Source organism: Chiroxiphia lanceolata, chromosome 1, assembly GCF_009829145.1.
Source record: "Chiroxiphia lanceolata isolate bChiLan1 chromosome 1, bChiLan1.pri, whole genome shotgun sequence".
NCBI classification, from domain to species: domain Eukaryota; kingdom Metazoa; phylum Chordata; class Aves; order Passeriformes; family Pipridae; genus Chiroxiphia; species Chiroxiphia lanceolata.
The window spans coordinates 111,008,898-111,033,803 of NC_045637.1; the positions used below are offsets into that span (position 1 = coordinate 111,008,898).

General features: G+C 40.4%; 1 protein-coding gene across 5 annotated transcripts in view; it reads right to left on the reverse strand.

The window, feature by feature from the left end:
- Positions 1 to 3,294: 3,294 nt before the first annotated feature.
- FYCO1 (FYVE and coiled-coil domain autophagy adaptor 1) overlaps positions 3,295 to 24,906 on the reverse strand; it is a 45,958-nt gene continuing 24,346 nt past the window's right edge. For 3 of the 5 annotated variants that reach the window (XM_032677925.1, XM_032677933.1, XM_032677919.1), the window contains exons 12-19: positions 24,423 to 24,572; positions 22,767 to 22,972; positions 22,287 to 22,431; positions 13,148 to 13,231; positions 10,191 to 10,286; positions 8,954 to 9,164; positions 7,574 to 7,683; positions 7,039 to 7,161 (exon numbers count right to left, since the gene is read on the reverse strand). In XM_032677925.1, coding sequence (XP_032533816.1) covers positions 7,086 to 7,161; positions 7,574 to 7,683; positions 8,954 to 9,164; positions 10,191 to 10,286; positions 13,148 to 13,231; positions 22,287 to 22,431; positions 22,767 to 22,972; positions 24,423 to 24,572 — 1,078 coding nt within the window. In that variant the 3' untranslated portion in view covers positions 7,039 to 7,085. Of the gene's footprint in view, positions 7,162 to 7,573; positions 7,684 to 8,953; positions 9,165 to 10,190; positions 10,287 to 13,147; positions 13,232 to 22,286; positions 22,432 to 22,766; positions 22,973 to 24,422; positions 24,573 to 24,906 lie in introns of all 5 variants that reach the window. The other 2 variants (XM_032677943.1, XM_032677953.1) reach the window with 2 other exon arrangements.

The following is a 24,906-nucleotide window of genomic DNA, read 5'->3' on the forward strand; positions in this document are numbered from 1 at the left end:
TAGGGTACATCTAAGCAGATGGGGTTCTAGTTCTATATACATTTATTGGACTTTAAAATATTTTTTTAACTTTTCCTTAGGAAATAAAAATGGTCAAAGATATACATATATTTTACTGTATGTGCAAGAAGGGTTTTGGGGTTTTTGCAATCTGTATTCAGCAAACAGAAGCTGAAATTCTGCTAAACAAAGGCACTGTCACATATCCCAAGAGGATGAACTGGTTGTTTCTTGCCCACACATCCTTCTCAGGTTTGGATCCATACACATGACCTGTTTCCAATGACGGGATTTACCCATCTCAAAAAGACCAAAGGAAAGCTTTGCTAACAGGGTTTACTTCACATATCTAACTCCACAGGCACCAGCGGGTTTAAGCTCCTGAGGCGAGGGGTGGGGTGGAGTTTTGGGAGGGAAGGCAGGTTTCTGAGGGCAGGGGAGGAGGGAGTACACTGGGGGCAGATGCTTTCCCATAGCAGCCCTTCCCATGGCTGACGGTGCTCCTAGTCAGAGGGTCCTCCTGGCCCCAAAAGAGGCCCCGAGTTATGCAAACAAACAAGTGTGCAAACTTTAGGGACTGCCAACCTCTGGTCCTGTCTGGGGGCCTCAAGCTCCTCTTCCCTGCATAGCATCTCACCAGCCCTGGGAACTTGAATTCTGTGGCTTTCTCAGAGAAGATAAAAACTTCTTCACTCCTCAAAATGCCATGGGAAATATTCATGCTTGATCAGCAGGTGAAACTGCTGAGGGTGGTGAAGCGACAACAAAATTGGAGCAGGTTGGGGTGATGGGGTCATCCCTGGGTCATGAACATCCTGCTCTGAGTCAGGCTGCTCCCTGCTGCTTTGCCAGAGCCCAGCCCCTCTGGGGTGGGTTTTCCCTCATTGGGCTTGTTCCACCACAGCTGCCTGCAGTCCAGCAGCTGCTGGTGGCTTCAGAGGCTGTTGGTGCCTCAGGGAAGCTGCCTACCTATAGGCCCTCTGGCTGTAGCCTTGTCACTGGTGGGGTCCCTTGTTGTTGGCCACCACAGAGCAGGGGCTCAGTCATGGAAATGTTTGCTGTCATTACCCCCTCTTCCATCTGCTGGGGGCCTCCATCTGCCAGCAGTGTAGCTCCTTGTGGTCAAGCCCTCCTGGGGCTCCTCTGTCCCTCTGCCCTAATGTTTTAGTTGAATTTATCCTACCAAAATTGCTCTCATGCCTCACTAGGCTGTCCCCAGCCTTCAGCTGATGCTCTTTCCCAGGAGGGGAGTTTTCCGTGAAGGCAAAGGGTATTGCCTCCCCTGCCCCTGTCCCTTCACACCTCCTGTGGGACTGCTCATGCCTTACCCACAGCTCTAGCAGGATTGTCACTAAGCACTTGTTGGAAGCCCCAGGAGAGGCCTAAGATCTTCCATGGCTTCGTTCCCCTCTGCTCTCTTTGAGGCCATTTTTTCACAGATGTTCCCAGTTTTGGGCTGCAGTCTCCTCTGCTGTCGCTTTTCTTTAAAGGAGCAGCTTGACTTTGTCTGCCCTAAGTGTTGTCACCCAGAGACCAAGGTGCAGGCAGTCACATAGCACAGCACCATGCTGCTTGTGGTACAGGGAGAGGAAGCTGGGAGAGCCGATAAGAAACTTTCACTCTCCGCAGGCAAACCTGCCTTCCTGACGCCTGCTCCTGCCTGAAACAGACATGCTTTATACAAGTACCTCTTCCAGAGAGCAGGGAAGTGATGGAACGGTGTGAAAGTACGGCAATTAAAGCTGCAAGCATCACTCAAGTGATGGTAAATAAAGTCAGCCATTGATCTGAGTTCAGTATGTGCAGACCCAAGTATGCTCTGAATCAATTATCCTTTATTTAACTGAACAGATACTGTGGTTCCCAGTGTCTTCGAGTGCTGCCTGATTTTTCCAAGTGTCCTGGGCCATGTTTTTAAACCTTATACTTGGGCTTCAAAGCATCCCCGTGACACTTGAAGGACTAATGCAGAGGGTACTGCTGTCTTGTGGCAGCTTCACACATTCCTCACAGCAAAATAGAAATATAAGGCAGAAGTTGGGTTGGGAGAGCCTTGCCACTAGCACCAAGGAAGGGAGGTGGTAATCAGTATGGATAAAAATGGATTATTGGAAATGTACACAAAGGTTTTCAATAGCTACAGCCTTCCCTGCAGAGCTGATGTGCAGGGAAGCTGATGTGTACAAATACATATGTATTGTGTATTTGTAAAACTCAGTCTTGGCTGATCCCTTGTACTCCAGATTAGGCTTTGCTAGAGACCCTGTCCTAGAGAGAAGCTTCTGAGTGTGGAACTGGGACTTTATCACTTCAGCAGTGATAAAGTGACAATGTGCACTACCAGGCAACAGCATGAATTTCACTCTCTGATGTTTCTGCAGAGCAAGATAACTCTAGACTTAAGCAAAATCAGGAATATTCATAAGACACATGCAGTATCTAAATTCTTCACATAGGCATTGAAAATAAAAGGCTGCTTTGTGTCATCCTCTGGAGATGCTCCTGGAGATGCTCTGAGACTTCGGTTTGTAACTATAGCTTTGAAATGAGGGATAGCACAATATGAGGATAACCTTGAATTTCATATTTTAATTTAATAAACGAATAATAAAAACAAAACTTGAGGAAGATGGGAAGAAGGAAGATTCCACAAACACAGATCAGTCTGAAACACAGACTCATGTCACATATATTCCTGCTGGAGTGTGGGGACAGGCTGCATAGCAGCCTCCACCCCAGGAGCAAGCTCCTGTGAGAAAACAGAAATAGCTGACAAAAGAAGCAATGACTGGTGGTGATGTGGCCTGCTGTCCTCCTGACCCATCTGGATGGCCCCAGCAGCTCATGTGTTTCCCATATGTTCCAGGGCTGGGATTACAGATGCAAACACTGAGGTGACACCCAAAGAGTGACTGTGACTCACACAGCACTTCTTGGCCTCTCGCTGCCGTGCCACAGAACCCAGGCGTACAGAGCCAGCTAGGACCTGGGGAGAACCAGATGGGAGCCCTAAGCCAAAGGACCATGTGCTCACTGTCAGGGACAACAGTGACTTTACTTGCTGTCCTTGAGGCTGCTCTGGTTCTACCTCTGAGGACTGGCTCACTTAAGGATCTCCACTGTTCCTCTGTTGTACTGTACAGATGTGGCCTTTCACCACTATTTGTGAAATAGTTGACAATCTATTTTCTATTTTCCTTATTTTGTAAAAGCTTTTCCCGCTTAGAAGTAGACCATACAATCATCAGATTTATCTTCCACACAAAGCTATCTCGACAAGGCAGGAAAGGGACATACATTCACAACGATAAAGAATTTTATTTTTTAATTCCTGAGGTTAAAAAAGGGGGAAAAAAAGCATCAAGAAACATTCCAGTACACAACCGTCTACATCTCTGTAACAGACACTGGTATACATAATTTTTCCCATATCTGGAACAGGAAGTCTGATGTGAACAGGGTTTGCAATTCTTTGGCAGTTAAGACTAAAAGATGCTTCTGAACAAGTTACAACCTCAGTGATTGAGCATGATTAAAACTATAGTGCAATTTCAATTTTGAGGAAGGAGCAAAGTCAGGCTTTTGTAGCTTTGCTATTTTGTAACATGGTACCTTCTCGTGCAATACATCTCTGTCATTTTTCATTAAGAAACATTGAGTAAGATCGAGTAAAGGAACACTGTCATTTTCTTAAAGAAACTACATTCTTTTCTTCACATAAACCTCTGTATAACAAAAATCTTACCCTCCATACCTCCTAACCCTTTCCAGCACCCAGGAAAATCACCCAATTGCTTATGCTGAACACAGTATATAATCTTTTTGTCCTACAAGTGAGACATCCCCTTCAATTAATTTTATGATAAATTTTAAATATTTCTTTTCTCCTAATTGCATTCCTGCAGGTAATAAAAAGCCCAATTCAACAAATCACCTGAGCACCTGTAAATAAACAGACTTTTCAGCATCACTGGCACAGCTCACACAAACAAGTGCCTTATGTATGGAGGTATAAGGTGCTTGAATGAAATAATCTCTTGCACAAACCTGCACTTGTGCAAAGTCCTTTATTGGGTTTCCATAGCTCCAGTAATAAACTGCCAGTGGCATTCAAACAAAAGGTCAGTACTAATGTCAGGTTCTTTACTATCTTCTCTGCACAGCCTCTTCTAGCTGGTATGATGGGATTCTTGTTGTTGACCAGCTGGTTTTGAACAGCTGCACTCTTGTCCTTACCTGTACCTGTACCTTAGCACTCCTGTACCTTAGCATCCTGAGTATTTCATCATTTGAAACTTTTTCTCCTTAAATACTCTCCTTGGTTAGGAGCAAACCTTTTGATCTTTAAACTACAGGTTCTGGCTTCCATTCTTAGTCCTCTTTCAGAGAGGAAAAAAAAAAGCCATAAAACTATTCTCAAGGGGCAGGAAAACCTGAAGAAAAGGTACTATAAAGACTCAAATGCTAAATGAAAACAATCCAGTGGTTTTATTCCCCTCCTTCCAAACATATGCTTTAGCCAGTCTCAGGACTGTCAACATGAAAGACCTTCAGGGAAACATCTAGCTTACTAGATGGAGACAATTACTTTAAGAGTTACATAAACAGTGGCTTAAAAATATTTGCCACAGTATGAAAAAATGTTAAGAACTGGATGTGGAGAGGAAATGAAGATAATTTTTCAATATTCTTCAAATAATTTTGAATAGAGAGACTTCAAATACTTTTGAACAGAGATGTCATATTTTGGCCCAAGCTACTTGACAGTGTCCCTTTACCTTACATTTGGCATTTTAAGAAAAATATCCCAGTAAGATTAGTATTCTACCTAAGAACAGCAAAATGCTTTTAAAAACCACACCTAAAAGCTTAAAGAAAAACTGCAGCAGACTTCAGTAACAGCTCAGTGAAATTGCATAGCATATGGTACACAGTGCTCCATTTTTAAGCAATAAATAATCTCTTCTTGCCTAATTAAATATAAAACATAGCTTCAACACTGAAATATGCCATAATTCCTGAACCGATCTGTGTGCCATTTATGGCCTGTTTATTGCCCATGTCCATCTCTTGTCCATCTCATTTTCATGCACACAGCCAGGTATGGGTTTAATTGCACTGTAGACCTCAGGAGGAGGAATAAATCTGCTTGTACTTTGCACTGACCCCTCTGCCTGGTAGAGGCTGGGGAGCACACCACTGGTATGGGCAAAAAGGCAGCTGAAGGGAGGGAAACACTATCCATTAACCAGACACCTAAAATCTAGGTGCTCCATGAAAAGTTGTTATTCTTTCACAGTCTTTTTCAAGATCACTGCATTTATATATTGTTAACAACTGGAACAAATGATAAGCAATCTTTAGCTTTATCTGCAATTCTTTTCTTTCCTATGATCATAAATTTCCCTCTTACCTCAGCTGCTACTATGTAAATGTCCAACACTTGTCTGTGATCGCCATCTTTTAAACAACCAACCAGTCTTTTGATGTCGGAAATCCCTTGTGGGTAATGGACTGGACCAGCAACACATAAACACCAGCTGGACTCCCCTGACTTTCTTCCCTAGTCAAGTTGATCCTTCCAATTCCCTGCCCTTCCTTTTACATTTACAAGTTTGTCTCCTTACCCTCCCCTAAACCATTTGCTTCAGCTTGTGCTTGCCTCTTTTTCTTCTTTCCCCTTATGTTTTACTTTCTGTCTCTTACAATGACTCCTGTATATCAGCTACAGCTGCCACCAGGTCTCTACAGGGTTCCTGACAGGCTGTGCTGGTCTTCTACCAACTGTTGCACTAAAACCTTCCAGGTCTGAGTTTTCCTTGGGAGAACAATGACATGAGAAATCAGACACACCTAAAATGATGAGGAGGGCTGGTTGGGAGAAAGAGCTTTTCTCCTTTATCCTGCCAAATGTTTTGCCATTCCATCAGAGGACAGGATTTTAAAACAAAAAAATCTGCTTTCAGATATTTTGACAAAAGGATAAAATTCTATATAGAAAGCAGATGGTTTGCGTAGAAATTCTGTATAAATGAGAACCCAGTCTTCCCTTAAGAGGCAGTGTTTACAGCCAGCTCTTTCTCCAGATCCAAGATGAAAAGTTAGCAGTTGGGTAGGGCAACTGCAAGGTTTAGGAAAGGGAGAGAATACACTAACACTGGGTGGAGAGCTCACCAGGCCTGGATATTCATTCAGTTTGGATGGACATTTTGAGACCAGTTCAAACATTATTGCTGCCTTCCACGTGGTCTAGAGAGAGAGAGACACTGCTCATGTCCTCAGAAACTGTGCTTTCCTATGACTGCTGATGACTAAGGTGCTAAGGCAGGAAAAAGGAATTTTCTTCCTCCTAATATCACACAGTGAGCAGTACTTTACAGAGGATACTCCTTGTTCTGCCACTGGTACTGTAAGAATGGACCAATGTACAGAGTACGGTGAGCGAAAGTGAAAGGAGTTGCTGCTTCACGTTGTATTGTTTTGTAACTGGTAGTGATAAAGCATTTGTAAAAGCCAGTTAAGGCTTACCAAATCTTAGCCCAGAATTTAAAAAACTCCTATGTTTTCTGTTTATAAAACTTGGAAAAGATAAAAAATTCTAGATGGATTACAATATAGGCCTGTGAAGATTGAAATATTGCATAATTGTTGTTCTGACTGTAAGAGTAGCAGAACAGAAATGGTTATGTTTACCCCTCAGTGAAGAGGTCAAAAATACACTTTTTTCTTTAAATTTCCTTTTGAAGGATATTTTTGGAAGAAAAATAATGCGATAATTCAGCAGAGAATTTCAATTTGCATTTAGACACCCACACACTTATTTTTCTCCCCACTGAAAAAAAAAATTGGTTATTATTGACCTGTTAAATCAAACATTGGCTTTTCAGCAATCTGTACACAGTACAGAACCATTAGTGTTCCTGAAAAGGCTTCCATTTTTTAGTGTATCCATCTCTTCTTAAGTGCATTATAACTATTGCATAGTTTCAGAGTCTTCAAACACAGTGGTAATCAGTCTGCTTACATGTACATAAATAATATAATTTCTTAAAAATTTAATTAAAAATAACACAGTATAGTCAAGGCTATGGAAAATCACTTCCATCATAGATGACGGGTCGCTCAACAGCCAAGTGATAAAACACTCTTTTTGAGATAAACCTGTCAAGGAAGAAGAGAGAGCAAAAAGATCATGTTAGCTGAAGTCAACTAGTCAAGAAGCCTTAAAAGTGTATTCAGTCTTTCACTTTATATGTAAGTAAAAAATTGACTGTTGTCAAAAGAAAGTCTGCCTGTGCAAGGGCTGTTAAGCCTCCTGTTAATAAAATGTCAATCCTGACCAAACTGTCTTGCTTACTTCTGTTTACCTTCCCAGAGGGGGAAACAGAAGAGTGGAATTCTGTTCCGGGGAGAGAAAAACCCAAACAAGAACAAGAACCAAAACTCGACCTTGAAGATCTCTTGGCCAATTTCTCATACTCACTTCTGAATGGAAGAATAATGATACATCTGATCAGTTCCACAGTCTCTAAAACTAAGCTTATTTCAGCTTTTACACCCAGCTAGGACTTACCTAGAGAATGTGTTGTCAAATATCAGTGTGTAGATTCCAGGGTTTCTGACTTTCACCTGTCCTCTGATAGTTTCCTTATGAGAGTTGCAGCGAGTCATAGGGATAAGAACCTGGAATTCAATACAAATCAAAATGAAGCTTGCTATTTGCCCTATAAATTGACATTTGCCTTCAGAAAAGTATTTAGACTTCAGCCATCTTGAAACTCCCAAAGTGCATATATGCCTGCAAAACTAATTATTTTAACTGATGAGCATTAAAACCTCACCCAAGCTAAAATCTCACAGTGAGATACCTGTTTTCCTCTGATAATCTCTTTACAGCAATAACCTATAAATCTCTGCTTTAGAGATAGAATCAAATTCTGATCTTTTAAATGTTAATCTAAGCAACTTTACTAACACTGCCTTAAATCCATATATCGAAGAGCAAGATTTAGCTAAATATGTCTTTTAATATATGCTTTTATACTCCCTGTATTATAAAATAAGCTTTCTCAGCAAATCTTAATTGTTTATCTGAGCTTACAGCAAAAGCATGTGTATCTATGATTCTATGTGTCTTGCTGTAAAACCCCAGCACAGTTGTCAGAAGAGCAGCTGACATAGATCAAGAATGACCCCATAAAACTCAGAAGTTATATCGAATAAATGTATCAAGACAAAAGCAACATTCACACTTCATTCGTCTTTCAGATTAAGAGATATTTTACATGGAGTTGGTAACCATGGAGTGAATTAACACATGCTATATAAATGTCTTATTCCCCTAGTAAATCACAGCTGTAGAGTTCCCTCTACCATGGTGGATTAAACCAACAGCTGCCTTGTCTTCAGTAAAACTTTGCAATTACTTGAGTAAAATAGATTCCGCTTAATCCATAATCCTCATGAAATATGGACAGCACATATAAAAACTGGTACCTTGGTCACTGGCAAAGCAATTTTGAACACCATCAAGCTTATGCTTCATTTTAAGAAATGTAGATAACTCAAGCAATTTATGTTTTCTTGTGGCTTCTGCTCAAGACCTGGCAAATTTGCCCTAAAGGGCTTGAAATTAAGTAAGTTTGAAAAAGGGGAAAAAAGGAAGAATTTTGCAGGCTTGGAACTTTTGGTTTTGTTTAATAATAGTGGGTGAATTTCAGATGCAACCAGTAAAGCTACAGTGCTTTTCAACTGAACTTTTGCAGGTGACATTAAATAACTACAGATGTAGCCCTGCCTTTAGCAGAACTGCAGGTTAACTGGAGAAACAAATCCTTAATGCAATAGCAACTGACATTTTGGTGAGACCTCCTAGTGATACTTGCTGATTCCTTTAGGCAGCTGACTGTAGAGTACTACAGTCTCTAAGGTAGTAAGGAAACAAAGGTCTTACTTTGCACTGATCCAGTGGTGTGTCCTCAGATTCTTGGTAGACAACGCTGAAGGATATGCTTTTGGGGTCTGATGAAAAGATCCAGCTAATTGTTAGCCCCATCTCTGTAACAGTGATGGGAATGATACTGTAGGTGCTGGATTTAATGAACAGCTCTTTGTTGCTTTCTCCAAAGTTTATGATCTCTTCCACTGTAAGGGGTAATTTGATCCTGTGAGTGAGAAAAATACAATTACTTGAAGAGATCCAATCCACCAGACAAACCCACTAATCACTGCTTTTCATTTTGCATCTATTTGGGGGAGACTCCACAGCATATTTAGGACAGGTCCACAAAATGCATGAAAATTCAGCCTTAGAGAAAGGCAAAAACTACAGAAAAGCTGACTGATAGTAAGAACTTTCACTGCTCTGGCAAATGTGGATTTTGTTCACTTATTTATTTCATTTCAGCTAGAGAAAACCAGTGCTGGAGTAAAGCCTTTTCGAGTCACTACAATTAAAAAAGCATCTGCTGCCCTCTACTGTTCTTTATAAATATAAATTTAAACAAAAAATAAGTTACCTAATTTATTCATCTTTCTCGGTATCATTTGTACAGGAAATGGGGATCAGGAGTACAGAGGGGATGGATGGATGAAATGTGAACAGCAGATCCTTCTAGATCCTCTGAAGCACTTAATGCTACATCTTGGTCTATTTTACTCAAACAAGCTGTAAAAAAGCTGCCTCAAAATACTTCCAATTAAAAAGGAAGTTCTTAGCACCTAGATGAAGCATTATCTTGATGCTAAAGTCCTAAAGCCTTATATGAACTGACCTCATTCAGATATCTATTTCAGACTGCAAACAGGTCCAACTAGCAGTGCACTCCCCAACTCGTCCCTGCAGTCTCTTTCAGCGACTGCTAGAACTGCACAGCCCTCTAAGCCCCCTTCCTGTTGACCTCCTTCTAAGAATAGAAAGGAAGATTATCTGGTGTGATGTGGACCTACATCTTTCCTTCCTGTTTCCCACTTGCACTAAAGTTTTGTAGGACTGAAGAGGGAGGACCTGGCTTATTGCTGCTGCTCTGTGTAGTTGAGTTACACTCTCTCATCCTCCTCAGATCAAATTCTACTGCAGGACACAAGGGATCAGCTCTTCCAGGAGCCTGCAAGACTTGTGCTCACATAGCTGATATCTGATCTCAGCCTTTATTCTTTCAGTCTGGAGGTAATGAAACTGTTCTGCTTACATGATTTCTCCTGACTTCAACAAGCATATCTCAGCATCTTGAGCAAGTTGCCACTCTTCAGATTCATCAAAGGTTGAAGAATTACATGTACTGTTTCTAGAACAAGGGAAAAAAGGAAAATCATGATTACCTGAGTAGTATGCAGTCAAATACCATCTGCATGCTGATTCCTTCCTAAAATAGAAACACTTTGATAGTTCTAATACCAAATTCTAGGGTTCTTATTTTGTACATTCTAGCGACAAAACTGCCTGGGCAAAACTGCAGCCCTGTTTGCTCACCACTGGGCACGAACATAAAACTGTTCCTATCCTGGTTTCATGAGCTAAGAAGAATACATAAGTACATCCAAAACATCTCTTCTGCAATCATAAGGTAATACTGAGATGCTGTCAGGTTTTAAAGATTCCCTGGCAGGTGGAAACTTCATGGAGACCAGACACAAGCAAAACAGTCTGCACTTGTCCCTTAATCAAAGCTGGCAAACGGATAAGACATTTCCCTGGATTTAATCTGTGAGGTGTTTGAGCATATTATCCAGTTCCTTACTCTGACAATTGTACACAAAACATATTTTATCACTGTAGAATCACTACTGTGTGTCTTCTTTTCATAGAAGGAATACGAGATGACAAAGCAGGACCTCTCCTCCACACCATGATGTCCAGAAGAGCAGAGGAAGAGGATGGAAGAACCTGCTATCCACTCCTTACCCCCAAAAGGGTGTATGCTCTGGGTGAACAATGGAGTAGCATCAGTTAAAAATTACAGGGCTGGACACAGGGAGTAGGATGAGTTTGAGAGTCAGTAAACAAATGCTGATAGTTTCCAAGTAAGTTAGAGCTTCTCTAACTAGTTCTTGTTTTGCTTCTCAGCATTTCAGCAGGTTGATAACTGAGACAGTAAGACTGTCATTGCCAGAAAAAATGCCAAGGATTCTTATATACAGGAAACCAACTGGTCAGTTCCTTCCAAAAACCAGTGGAATCTAATAAAATGTAATACCATATGCACTTCTGAACCACCAAGTGTAATCACGCCCCAAAAGGGCATAATTGCCATACTTGCTGTAGAGCAATTCTCAAAAGCACTGCACAGTTTAGCATTTTCTTTTAAATCCAATGGGACATTTCTCCACAAGAGCAGGAGAAAATATCTCCAGGTAACAACTCCTTCAGCTTGTCACTAGCAGCATCTGAATATACTGTGGCAGCACATGCAACCAGGTGTAAGTCTAGTGTAGTGGTATTATTGGAAACATGAAGAATTTACTTTTATGACTGCAATATGCAGCAAATGAATGCAGCAAAAAAAAAGCTGCACCCACTGTCTACATATTTCCTGAAGTCAAAGCACTGTTACCTGCAGAATTCATGTTCTGTTATTCCTGTTTTCTTATTCCTGTAGCCACTTGGATAACTTTTGACTTCTTCAGATTCATGCCACTACTGTTTATACCCTAAAGAGACAGTTGGGATATGTACAGAACACTCACAGCTGTAATTAAGTGCCAGAACTTGAGCTCAAACACTACCTCCCAGTTGAAATGTAGAAATGACATACTAAAAGCTGGCCCATAAAGCTTAATGCAACATCTATGAAAATACTTAGCAAGTGATAAAAATAATTTCATTGTTAACTATCTTTATACAACTAGATAAGAAAACTGATTCTGAAAAAAAAAAACCCAACACCTAGAAAACTAAACTGTAGCTTGTAAACCTATTTTGCTTGCATAGTGGTTAACAGCAACAGATTTCATGCTGTGATCCATATAAGTCTCCCTTCCCACCATGATAGCTACACAGCTTTAATTTCACAGCCTTGAATTAATGTAGACAAAGAGAACTACATGACTACAGGCTTCCAGAAGTGTCAAACTCCATGACTTATTACAAAATACCATTAGAGTTCATTATTTAAGTCATTAATTTCACCTTTTGTTTGGAACTCTGAAATGTAAATTAAATCCCAGGACCAATATATTTTCCATGTTCTCCTCTAACATGTGATTTTCCTTATTCCTGCTGCTGCAACCCAGTATGTGGTTAGGTGGTTAGCTTTCCACTTGGCTGCTCCAATAAATAAATTCACCACACATCTACTCACTATAGGCTAAGGAAATGCTAAGTCTCTCACTCTGTATATTAAACCAAAGCGCATTATAATCACAAAGCAAATCCTCCTTCTCTTTATGATATCCCATTCAGTCCAACAGTCTAAACTGAAGTCTGCTAGCCTATGTGGAAAATATAAGAAACAGTCTCAGGATTTAACTGAAGCTCTTGTCCCCCGACCAGAGAATTTATTCTTGCATGACCTATTCACCCCATGTGGCAGCATTAAGATGTTCCTCCAGTTTGCCAGCTTATGAGTACGTATCCTCTACTCTATCTATTTAAACAGTCTGGACTTTTTTCTTCTTTTTTTTTTTTTAAGTGAAATGAAGTGGGGATGAAAAGCAGGAAGAACTGAAGCATGGAAAAGACACTACAGGAGGAAGAGAACAGCTCTGATTCAGTAAATCCTCAAGACACAGGTTGTCACAGGCTGGTGGAACATTTTGAAGTATCACTTCATGCCTGTCCTGTTCTTATGCTCTTCCTCAGGCACCTGCTGTTGGTCACTGTCCCTCAGGTAGATGGTCTTGACCAGTATGCCTGTTCTTATACATGGAAAGCATTTCTAACAAATGATACTAAAAATGCTATGGTCAACATCATAAGTAGCTTTGGGAGTTAGAAGTCCCTTTCAGAATTAAATCCTGAAGGAAGCTGGTTCAACTCTGCACTTGGCAATTTTCTGCTTTCATAAACACCTGAGCTCTGACAGCTGTAGCTATGTGTCTGAGGTGTTGGCTTCACATGGCTAAGCAGTGAAATCCCAAAAGCCATCTGCCTGTCAGCAGCGCAGTGATTTCTGGAGAGAACTTCAGTCATCCAGGGTGAGAATCTTACCGAATTCTGTGAAAGCCAGAAACCTGAAACGGAGAGTGGAGGCTGTACAGAGCCCCTAACAGCTGCTTAGCCCAGCAAACACATCTGAAAATGCAAAGAAACAATCAAAGGCATTATGCTGAAGTGCACCAATGATTCCCTGGGCCTGCTGTTATCTAGCAGGTCAGAACCACCCCAAGCACCCTAACTTATTTATTAGCCTTCCCCTCCAGCCCAACAAAGAACAAGAAAAAGAAAGAAGATGGTGAAGGATCGGAAGAAAGGATGCCACAGACTGCCCTTGACAAGGGCAGGAAAAGAGGCTGATTCGGGGTGGAGCATGGGGGATACAGAGCTCACTGTTTTTAACAGGGTGCATGACAGTGTCTTGCATGGTGTATGGGTAGGAAAGGGATGGGAAGGTTATGAGCAAACCCTGACATATGTTGGGATGGGAAAGCATCACACAGATAACTGATGGGAAAAAACCATGGATGGACATGAAGATCTACCACCATGTGCTGTGGGTGACCTGCTTATTGGTACATAGGAAATCCCATCTATTTCTCAAAAAAAACCCTCTGTATGATTTAACTACGCCATAGCCTGTATGAAAAAGAAAAAAACAAACCACAAAAAAACCAACAAAAGAAGAAACAATACAAAAGGATTCTCCTGCCTTAAAATTGGTATTAAAATTGGTTACATTCTATCTGTAAGACCAGAAGCAATACAGAGAAAGCAAGCTAGGGAAACAATCACGACAAAGGAATATTTCCATGCTCTGAGGGACAACATGCAAAATCTTATGATGGTTCTTTTTTCAGTATTGTGATAGGGAAGAGGTTTGGCAAAGGCTCTGAGATGCAGACAGCTTTCAAATGCTCATTTGCAAAAGGTATAGAAAAAGTGATGAGGGATTACCAGGGTACTTTCACGTCCCCTCCCCAGCAGGAGGCAGCAAACAGATGACTATGAGAATCAACACTACAAACACTGGCAAGCTGCTGCCCAAATATCCCAAATACTGCACAGTCTGTAGATCACCAAGGCTACAGCCACCTCTGTGGGTAACACTAGCTTAGATACTTTGGATTTTTTCTTTGCACAGTTCTTTAGAGGCTATTACAAGGAAGCTGAAGCAGAATTATAGGAGAGGTATAGCAGAGGCTGTTTCTGGCATGTGTTTACATCACTATCCACCAGGATCCCAGGCCCTTTCAGCAGAGCTGCTCCCTAGCCCTCTATGCCCAGCCTGTACCTCCACAGAGGCTGCTCCATCCCAGAGCCTGCAGGTTCCCTGCAGCCGATGTGGTTTCTGCACACAGGGAGCTTCATAGCTATACAATTAAATGTTTTCAGACTGACCTGTACAGAAGTAACAGCTAATCTCTCAGCCCACTACCTGAGGTGAACTCACACAGCCCACCTCTGTTTTTACCATTCCTATGCCAGAGAGGGCTTCTTTGAGCAGTCCATCAAAAAGATATTATATGGAAACACAGATTATGAAACAAAAGAGGAAACAGGTCAAATTACAGGTAGGTTAGCAAGCAGAAATGAAGTATGTATGAGTTTCTTTTGATCTCGAATGCAGGACTAAGGGTTGAATACTGCTGATACTGCAGTCATCTTCGGTAAAGAGTTTATTAAAAGTTACAGAATTGATCCCAAGATTTATTGTGTACGGATAAGGGCAAATGGATGTTGGGAGGAAGAGTAGTGATCTCCATGGGAAGGCCATCCCTGCCCATACAGTCTGAGAAAGAAGCATCTCTGGTGACTTGAGGTCAATGTGAACTAGGGTGACCAGAGTAGCTCAGATGAGCTCTCCATAAATGCACGATTAAGACACTTCGCAAGTGACATTTTCTGGTTTTAAGGAGTTTAAATGGGCCTCGTTGTTAGAAAGGGCCAATCACTGGCCCTCTGCAGCACAGTAGGAATTTTATCTTTTCTCAAGGCAGACATTCACACTGCTTTAGGGTACAGATGCTACCACATAGCTTAGTCACTGCTGTATCATCCTCATACTCTGTTTGCATCTGAAAATAACTGATAAAAGCAGGTGGTTTTCACAACCCATTGCTACTCTATTTGACAGGAGCAGTTTGTGAATATTTAGCACCTTGCTCCAAGTTTCTTTCTCAGAGGCAGAGAAATTGCTACCACATGCAATGAAGCACAAGGAACAACTCAATTTTAAAGGGCATCACAGAGCTTTGTGTCAGTAGTCTTATTTTAGTAAATGATGCTGCAGGATTAAGTCAAATTTGGAGTTGTTTGGGTTTTTTTATATACACGTTCACAGGTTCCAAACTCAAGTACTCAGAGGTACAAGCACACTGCTCTAAAAGTCAGAGTCCCAGAAGCACTCCAGCAATGGTACCACAGGCTGCTGTGAAGATCTAACTGCATGGGCTGCTTTCTCTGAATACTGTTTCCCTCCCTTGCAGAATCAAGAGACATTCAAACTGCTGTACGTTACAACACACCAGTTAAGGCCTTTCAGCCAATGCTAATGATTCAGAGGTGAATTCTGCTAATCTTATGCTGAGTAATATCTTGTAGTAGGATTAGTCTCACAGAAACATTCTCTGTAGCTGAAGAGAGAGGATGTTTCTCTTCTCTCTCAAAAGTTAACTTTTGGACTAAATCTTTAAAAACCTGTCTTATGAAAGATTTAATTTGCCAGGTAAACAACTTGTAAAGATGGCTGTTAGAAATACATTAATGAAAATCCTCCATGTTTCCAGTAAGTCAGTTGAGAAGGGGAAAGGAAGAAGTGCCACCATCTGATGATGTGACTAACATCTAAAAAACAAGATGAGGCTGAACTGAACCACAGGTGCTCACTTGCTGAGACTCAAACCACGCCTTTCAGGACAGGTCCAACCCAAGACAAATGACTGGCACTCAGAGCCTGCAACCTGAGCCCAAAGGCTAGATTTGGCAAAATGAATTCTGTTTCTCTCATGCGTTTCCCCAGAAGACCTCAATTCAAACACTAAAGCACTGATGTATTTGAAAGCTTAATCATTACACTATTTTCAGAAGCTTCTTTGTAATTGTCTTTTGAGTATGCTTTTGAGTCCCCAACAGTATAAATTTGGTAACAGATGATGTATTCAAATCCACCAGCTGTTGTGTTTGGGTCTTGACTGTCAAGCCAATCCTCTTAAGCAAATAAATAGATTTGCTTTTGTCTGTCATGTATGCTTTATTACAACTCTTATCTGTTAGCACTTAGGATTTTTCCTGTCTCCTGGATGCATTAGGATTTAATTATTTGCTCAGTAAAAAAAAATCTCAATGTATCTCCTTACAGGCTGCCTTTAACAAGAAGGCAACGTGGCAACTACAGAGGCTGCTACCTTTTATTATAACTTCTCCATCACTGATCTCAATGAAAACAGAAGTGAGAATTTTCATATTTACAAGAGTCTTCCTGCTCTGTATATATTCAGTTGTTTTCATCTTTGGCTAGCAGAAAATGCACTGGTCTTTGCCATACTAGTTTTCCACGTGAAACTGAATATGCTGACAGACATGTTTTTGGTGAACTTGGCTATAGCTGACAGGTCTTCCTTTGGATGCTGCCACTCTAGGGATATTCTGTTGCTCAGGAGTGGACTTTAGGCACCATAGCATGTTGTATTATATGAAGCTTGTATACACTTCAGTGTTAACTCTAATGTCTATCACTTTTAACTGGCTTATTGCTATCACTTTTGCCACCAAAACACATATGTGTCAAACCAAACAACAAATGACATGGTGCAAATTAATCTGTGTCTTGATCTCAGTGATCACGCTAGCATTTGCCACACCATACTTTTTAGTGAGGTGTTTAATATTGATAAGGCATTGTGTCAGGAAGAATAGCCAAACCATGGCACACAATTGGCTCTTGAAGTGATCCAAGTGACTCTTGCGTATTGTATTCCTATGCTAGCCATGATCATTGGCTACTCACTAATTATTAGAACTTTACTGCATGCCAGAATTCTTTAAAAGAACAAATCTATAAAAAATATTTTCTATAGTTGTCCCGTTTATCCCCTCTCCGTTACCCTATACTTTCTTGAGACTGATAATTAACATAGACTGGAGCTTTAACTTGAATAGCAGTTTTGAATATGCAATTATCATAACAGGAACTCTTGCTTATTTCCATGGCTGTCTTAACTCTGTTCTGCATTTCTTCATGGGGATGAAAATCAGAAGGTACTTACAGGAAATTATTAAAATCTCAAGATGTATCAAACAACAAGTTATGGCTAAACAGCGGCAAACCACTGAACAGGAAGACTCTCAACCTACTGCTTCAAATAATGCAGATGCCAAAAGCTACAAAAACTGCCTAGAAAATCTGTCAACTATTTCACCGTTTCTGTTTCACATTGTTTTTTTGTAAATGCTGAGATAGGTAGCCTGAGTGAAAAAGGAAATACAATGCCATTAATAAACACTATGATCAACTTTAGACCAACCTATCTTAATCATGATACTTCAGTGTGTCCCGCTTTTCCAGCCAAAGCGGGTACCTGAGTTAGCTATGCAGAGCCCACGCTTCATGACATAAAGCTAACTTGAATTTCCTGACTCCTAAACCTTTGGCATGCTGTTTTTCCATGAATGGTATTTGTTAATAAAAACTTTTATGAGTTTTGTTTCAAATATATCACATATTTTAGTTCAGCTTTTCATTTCTCATTTCACAAGAATTCCTGGATTGAAAACATATACATTTCAATCTTCATGCTGGGTTTCCTGTGTGATTGGGTTTTTTTGGGTGGGTTTTTTTTCCCATTTGGGAGTTCTCTACACATAATCCTTTAGTATTAGTCTAAAATTTCTGTAATAAAGCAGCATTTTCATCTGCCTTTCATCTAATATCAGGTTCATGGTCTGAACGTCCCCTACACATCTTTGTATCTTACTTCTGATAACAGAGCTCATGGTGCCAGTTGACCAGATCCCTTGTAAACACAAGGGACATCATGTCACATGTGATCTCCAACACTAAGCACTGTTTCCCTAGATCCAAACACTCACATCCCCATTCCCACACATTATTTTGCCCCGTGACATCTTTCCAGTCTGTTTCTCCTGGCACCCCGGTTCCCTTGCCATGAAACTGTGGACTCCTTAGTTGTTTTCCAACCTTGCTCCTCCAATCCTCCCTTTCCACCTCGGGCCTTTTCACTTCCCAGTGGGAGGCAAAAAGGTGTGGAGGGAGCAGGGCAGATTGGGACCGAAAGTATGCAAAAGCTTTTGCAGAGAGTAGAAGAACAGGCTGGAGAACAGACTGGAATAGGAAAAAGAAGGGATGTTGGAGAGGAGCAGGAGGCTTTATGCAGCTGTGATGAAGGCAAGGTTGGGTGTGGCCCAAAGGCTGAAAGTCCTTTGCATTACAGCTTTAAAATACCAGTTTAAACTGTTTCAAACCATTTTTTAAATAATCACACTCACTCTGGATGTTCCTTTTCTCCCCATTAACTCTCAGTCCTTCTTACCAGAGCAGTGCAGCTCAGTGGTACCTGACCTGTTGTGCCCATGTCCCTTTTCCTCCTCAGAAAACAGCTGCTTAGGCAATCCTTTCCTTACTACACAATCTCTTGTTCCTCCCACAGTGAAATATCCTTAAAGTAAAACCAGGAAGGAACATGTTGTGCTTTTACATGTGTGTGGCAAGTAAAACTGCTATCCCCATAGATAGCAAGGCAGGCTTTGCCAGCAAAAAGGTTCTGCCCCCACTCCTTCCTGGCTGGTTCTGCACAGTGAATGCTTTGCCACATTCAGTTCCCCCTTTTGGCTACACTGGCACTTGGCCATGTTAGTAGTAATTAGGTTAGCAAAGAGTGTTATGAGTCTTTTTTAAGAAAAAAAAGAATGCAAACCAAAGCAAGCACAGTGCAGATAGGCTGAGATGTTCTTTCTACCACTACCAAGGCGTGAATAAACTCTTTGTTTCTGTACCAGGGTGGTGGCAAGGGGTTTTTTTTGTCTGGGTTTTTGTTTGGGTTTTTTTTTTATTATTCTGCTGACTATGATCTTGGTTCTGCTGCTGCAACATGTATAACAGGCATGTAATGTCTGTGATATGTAAAAATGGAAACACAGTGCACTGGTTTACCCTGAGGATTTTGATCCAGTGCTATACACTATCCTGACCTCTGTTTTAGAACACAATCTGCAAATGTGAATGCTTTAGAAATAAAAGAGTTTAAAAATACAACACTTCAAAAGAAAACCCATGAGCCTTGAAGTAGCAGGATCTACCACAATTACACAACTTAACTTCTCACATTAAGATTTTTATCAGGTTGCTCCAAACACATATAACAGACTTGAAAGAATGAAGCAACTGCTGCTTAATCCTAACCTGTAGGAAAGAGTTGCTTCAAAGTCAGCCAGAGTTATGCTGGTACATCAACTATCTTATCACACATCTGTGCAGTTCATGACCAATTGAGTTTTAATTGATTCTCAACTGACCTATACCAGTAAAGGCAGACTCTCAAAATTTGCTGTTATGAAATATTTTTGTTGTAATTGCTTCGTGTCACTTCAAGGAAAGAACTACAGTGGCAGGCTAGGTGAAGAAAACAAGTGAAAAATAGAGTAACAGTACAATAGGCAGTAAAAGGATGACAAATAGAAACAGGAATGTCCTTTAAGATAATTCACTTCTTTGAGCAGAAACTCGCATTGCCAATCCAGAAAGGACTCACACCTAGAATAGATATGGTCAGTGTGACTGCCAGTCAGCCAGAGTAAGGTCATAAGAAACTATGTCAACAGAGCATGTCTATCACAGATCTTCTATTTGGACACCAAGCTTCCCTTCTCTTCCCTCTCTTGGCTGCTTATCTCCCTCATTTATAGAGCCACCCCAATTAGTTCACATCTCTGGCAAAACCCAACTAGACTGGATTATTTTCAGGAGATCTCAACAAAGAAGTCTGGCCTGAAAACTTACTTATTTGTATGTATTCCTCAGACCTGCATCTAGCAAGCACAATATTGGATCCTTCGTGTCTTCCCCAGGCACAATATCAAAATAAATTCTGCTCAAAGTATTCAATTTCATGCAAAGAGAACATTATTGGAATGCCAGTGGAGACTATCGAAAGTTTCCATCAGGCCACATTTAGCTGGACACTTTCAAAAAACAATAAAAGGACTAGAGGTCTATATGAAGTTCAGGGTGTTCAGTCCAGTACAGCCAAGAAATCTGCAGCAAAGAAATTCAGAAATAACTGAACTGCAGATCCTTGAAATGTGGGAAATTTTCAGTACATCTGCCATGGGCTGCTGTCAAAGACAGAACAGAGGGTTAGCAGAATCTTTGCTTGTTCTCAGTATAGTGCCTCTGGCACATTTATTCTCAAACCCCCAAAGCATCTTGTGCTGCATTATCTGCTCATGTGCTAAGCGACACTCAAGCTTCAGGTACACGTACACTCCTCGCCACAGAAACAAGTGAGAAAACTCTGCTGTCACAATCAACACTGTGCTCTGCTTTTTTCCCCTCAACACGGACCACCGGCACCACACCACCACTTGACTCATTTATCAGTTTCTAGATCTCTCCCATAACAAAACCACACAATCAACACGAGATGATCAAGTCACCTGCGATGTAAGAAGGCCGTTCTCGCTCCAAGTATGACCATAGTAGACTCTCCCACCTGCTCAGGAAACTGATAACCAAGAGCAGCAGAGATAAAACACTATTTCCTGGCTCTCCTGCCTATAATATGTGAACAAGGGGAGATGGACAACCTGTGAAACCCTGAATACTTTGTGGGACAAGACGAATCTAGATCAATCCCAAACTGAAACAAATGGTGACCCATACTTAATTCTTCTGGTTGTTTTCTCCAGAGCTAATTCACCTGTGATATACCCTCTGCAGACAGCAAATTCAAATTAGTAGTACATTACACTTTTTCCTTTATAAAACAAACAAAAATACAAAACCCACCACCACGAACTGCCCCTTTGCAAAACAATTCATAAGAGCATTGTGGAGCTCAGTTCATTCATGTATGCTCAGCACATCACAAGCAGAAATATACTGTCAGTGTCAACAGTATACAAAATAGGCAGAATCAGACAAGTTATTTACCAAGAAACAAAAACATAGAATTTTGAAAAGTTTTTTTTACCAAATAAACAAACTGCAAGTCACTGTGGTTTATATCAGAAATGTGTCTGCTGAAGGCAAAAGAGTGTAGGACTGCTTTCTCAGCAACACACTGGTTACTCTGTGGCTATTTTCAGTTTAGCATTTAGATTTATCAAGTTTATTTTTCTGCTCAGAAGTAAAGCAAGTGCATCATTTAGATGAAATTTGTCTTTCTTTTTTTTCTTAAAATATAATATATTTTACAGAAGTTTTGTAAAATACTTGAAATATTTGAACAACAGTAAATCAACATTTTGTATAAACCTCGATATATATTACACTATAATACTATAACATAATTTGCAAACCAAGTATTTAGATATTCAGATGAGATCCTCTTCATTGCTAATTCAATGCAGAAATAGATGTAAAAAAAAAATTACTGAAATCCACATTCACTCTCCCTTTCTTAAGAAAGAAATAACAAACTTGTGCCAGATTTAGCTACACAATTGTTCTTTTCTGTGAGCTGTCAGCTTAAGGTAAAAAGGAATCCTATGGACACAGACAGGTTCTTTCACATTTAGTTCAATGAAGCCTGTCATAAAAAGAGCACATCTTTCCTCAACTTTTCCCCACCTCCTTGTTCTGTTGATACTACACAGTGGTGAGTCTGACAGTATCACTTAGCTCTTATTACAAGTCATGTGCATGACCAGTGATCCAGCGTGGCCTGAATGCTGCTTTAAAGGTGACAGCTGGCCTGATGACAGCACAGAGCTGGGACTACTCCCCTGTGCTGTGGAGAAACAGGTGGAGGGAGAGGATGGAGCTGTTTATATTTACTAGATTTGATGCTGACTATTCAAATAGGTCAAAATTATGTAGTGTTGGTCTAATGAAGATGTGGCCTCGGAACAGTGGTGTCTTCTCTTTATGCAGAGGTTCTCAATGGGAAAAAAAAAAGAACATTCTAAAGCAAACCCAAAAGAGTCTCCTCTCCATGAACCAGTGTTTACTCACAAATCTGTCATGCTTTGATCCAGAGACACTCTTTCCATCTGACTTTCATTGTGGAGAGAGTCTGTTTCCTGTACTTGGCACAGCTCCTCATCAGTGATTATATCAAATGCTGCATCATCTGGTGGTTTAGAGGCTTCACTTGCAACTGTGCCATAAAAGGACATGAAAATAAACATAAACAATATTAGCTGGTTGTCTGGAAAATAAACAAGCAAAGCCCTTAAGGGGGAAGACTGGGCCATTCCTTTATAGAAGCATTAAGTAGCTACTAAAACTAATATAAAACCTCGGGCTGACTGACACTCATTTAATATATATGTTTCTGTCAATACCAATCAAATTCAAAGATGGGATCAGTCACACCCTGAAAACACTCCATGACTCCTGCAGGTCCTTGGAGCAGGAGGTGACCGTGTGGTTTCTTGGAGACTGTCAAGAAACCCTACTTATTTCTCCACAGCATGCAAACCATAAACTAACCAAAAGTCCTCTCAGACGGTGACACAGGCGATTCCAATGAAGCTGGTGATCCTTCCTGGTTGGCACTGGATCCAGAGTCATCTGTACTGTCCACAGTGACTCTAGGCTTATTAAAGCAAGCTCTGCAGCAACGCTCCTTTTTTCCACCAGGTTTTGTCACCATGTAGTTGTTGCAGCAGTAGTAGCAGAAAATGCGACCACACATTCTAGAAATGATTCAAAACCAAAGGTGTTAGAAAAGCACCACACACAGCTGGAACATATCTACGTGACAGAGTTTGGGGCTTTGTCATAACAGTCTTGTTTTCTGCAAAAGAGTGAAAACTACATCCATGTCAGAACTCATTATGCAGACTGTGCTCCTTTCTGAAGTGAAACAAGTCTTCTTGACAAGCACAGGACAGAAATTCACATTCACACTTTGCTACCTTAATAAACAGACAAAACAGAAAAAACTAAAAATACTAAAAAAGAAATAAAATTACATTTAAATATAAAGACATAAAACAACCAAATGCACACAAATACGCAATACAAATAAATAATATTTATACTAAGTACATAGAAAGGAAATGAGCTTAATAATATCACATAGGCCAAATCTCATACTAAGGTACAGCAAAACTCAACTTGATTGTAAGGACTGTAAGAACACATCTATATGTCTCTGCTTCATAATGACCCCTCTCCCCCCAGACAAGAAAGAAAAAACAATATTGGACTCATACATGTACATTCATCCCTCCTGCCCTCTCCACTCTGAAGTCTCTCAGTATTAAACTGTCAACTATTTTTTAATGAGCATTTAAAGATTTTCATGAAGAAAAGCACCCAGAGGGATGACTGCTACTCATGAAGTTTTAATGGTTTTGTTTTTCATAATCATTTAAATCATCAACACGAATACCTTTCACAGACTTTAGTAGAAATGAGTAATTTGGAAGTTTTTACCTAATATGACTTCATTATTCACTAATCCCCATGGAAGGCTGTTTACATTTATATGCAGTTGAAACAGTCCCAGTATTTCTTTCCTTACATGACAAATCAGGTCATGAGAATAAAGAACAGTGAAGAGCCAAACCAAACATATCACTGGGACCCTGAAAAGTATCCACTTAAAAATATTTTAATAAATCTAGATCAGATAAATAATACTAACTGTAGGGGAAATAATTTAATATCAGTTTTTTAAAAAAAGATTACTCTGCAATTGGTAATTATCTCTCAACATATCTAGTGTAAGTAAAAAAATTTACATTTGCACAGCAGGTTGGAATTTGTTTTGTAATACTTACATCACAATAGCAAAACCATCCTAATGAATATTGTTTAGAGCATGAAGAGAGAAGTGCACAGTCCTTCAAAAAACCACAGCAGGTAGGGTGTGATTATCTTTGTTTCCAGAAATGAGACACTAACAGATTCCCCAGGTCAGAGTTGCATCCAGATCTTTGCCTTAATACATGTCAAGGGACCTTTCCATTAACGTCTCGTACCCCCTTCTAAGCTCTAAGTGTGTTCTTTCAGCCTCTATAATGTCATATATCAATGATTTTGATCATTGAACTGCAAACATTAAGAAATCTTTCATCCGTGTAGATGATCATACTGAATTTTGCTTTTGAACAGTGCAACACAGTTGAACAAACTGACCTGCAGTGGTGTCGGCGCACCATCCACGAGAACACTCTCTGGCAGTCCAGACAGTGATTAACTTCTGTGTCCCCCTGCCACCTCTGCTCTGCACTAAGCTTCTGCTGGAACTCCAGAGCATCGGACTTTTGCCACAAAGCATCCTTATCTCTGCAGAGACACAGTTAAAGGAAAAAAACCACACAGAAGTTATCAGTGCTGGTTTACTGATAACTAACCTCAAATGGCATGCGGGTGGAAAGCTTCACAGTAAAAATTCCTTTGCTCTAAATTTCTGAGGAGCTCTCAGAAATAAAGATAGATAAAAAAATCCTCCTGAAGCTTCTGGGAAGACAAGGAGAAGAACACATGCCATGTGGAGAACTACATATTTTTGCAAAACAGACAGCAAATTAAGGAGATAACATTCGGTGTTACATTTTTTTACTGTATTATGGAAATGCAAAATTTCAGCTGCTGATGAATTTGGCTATTACTTGTATCT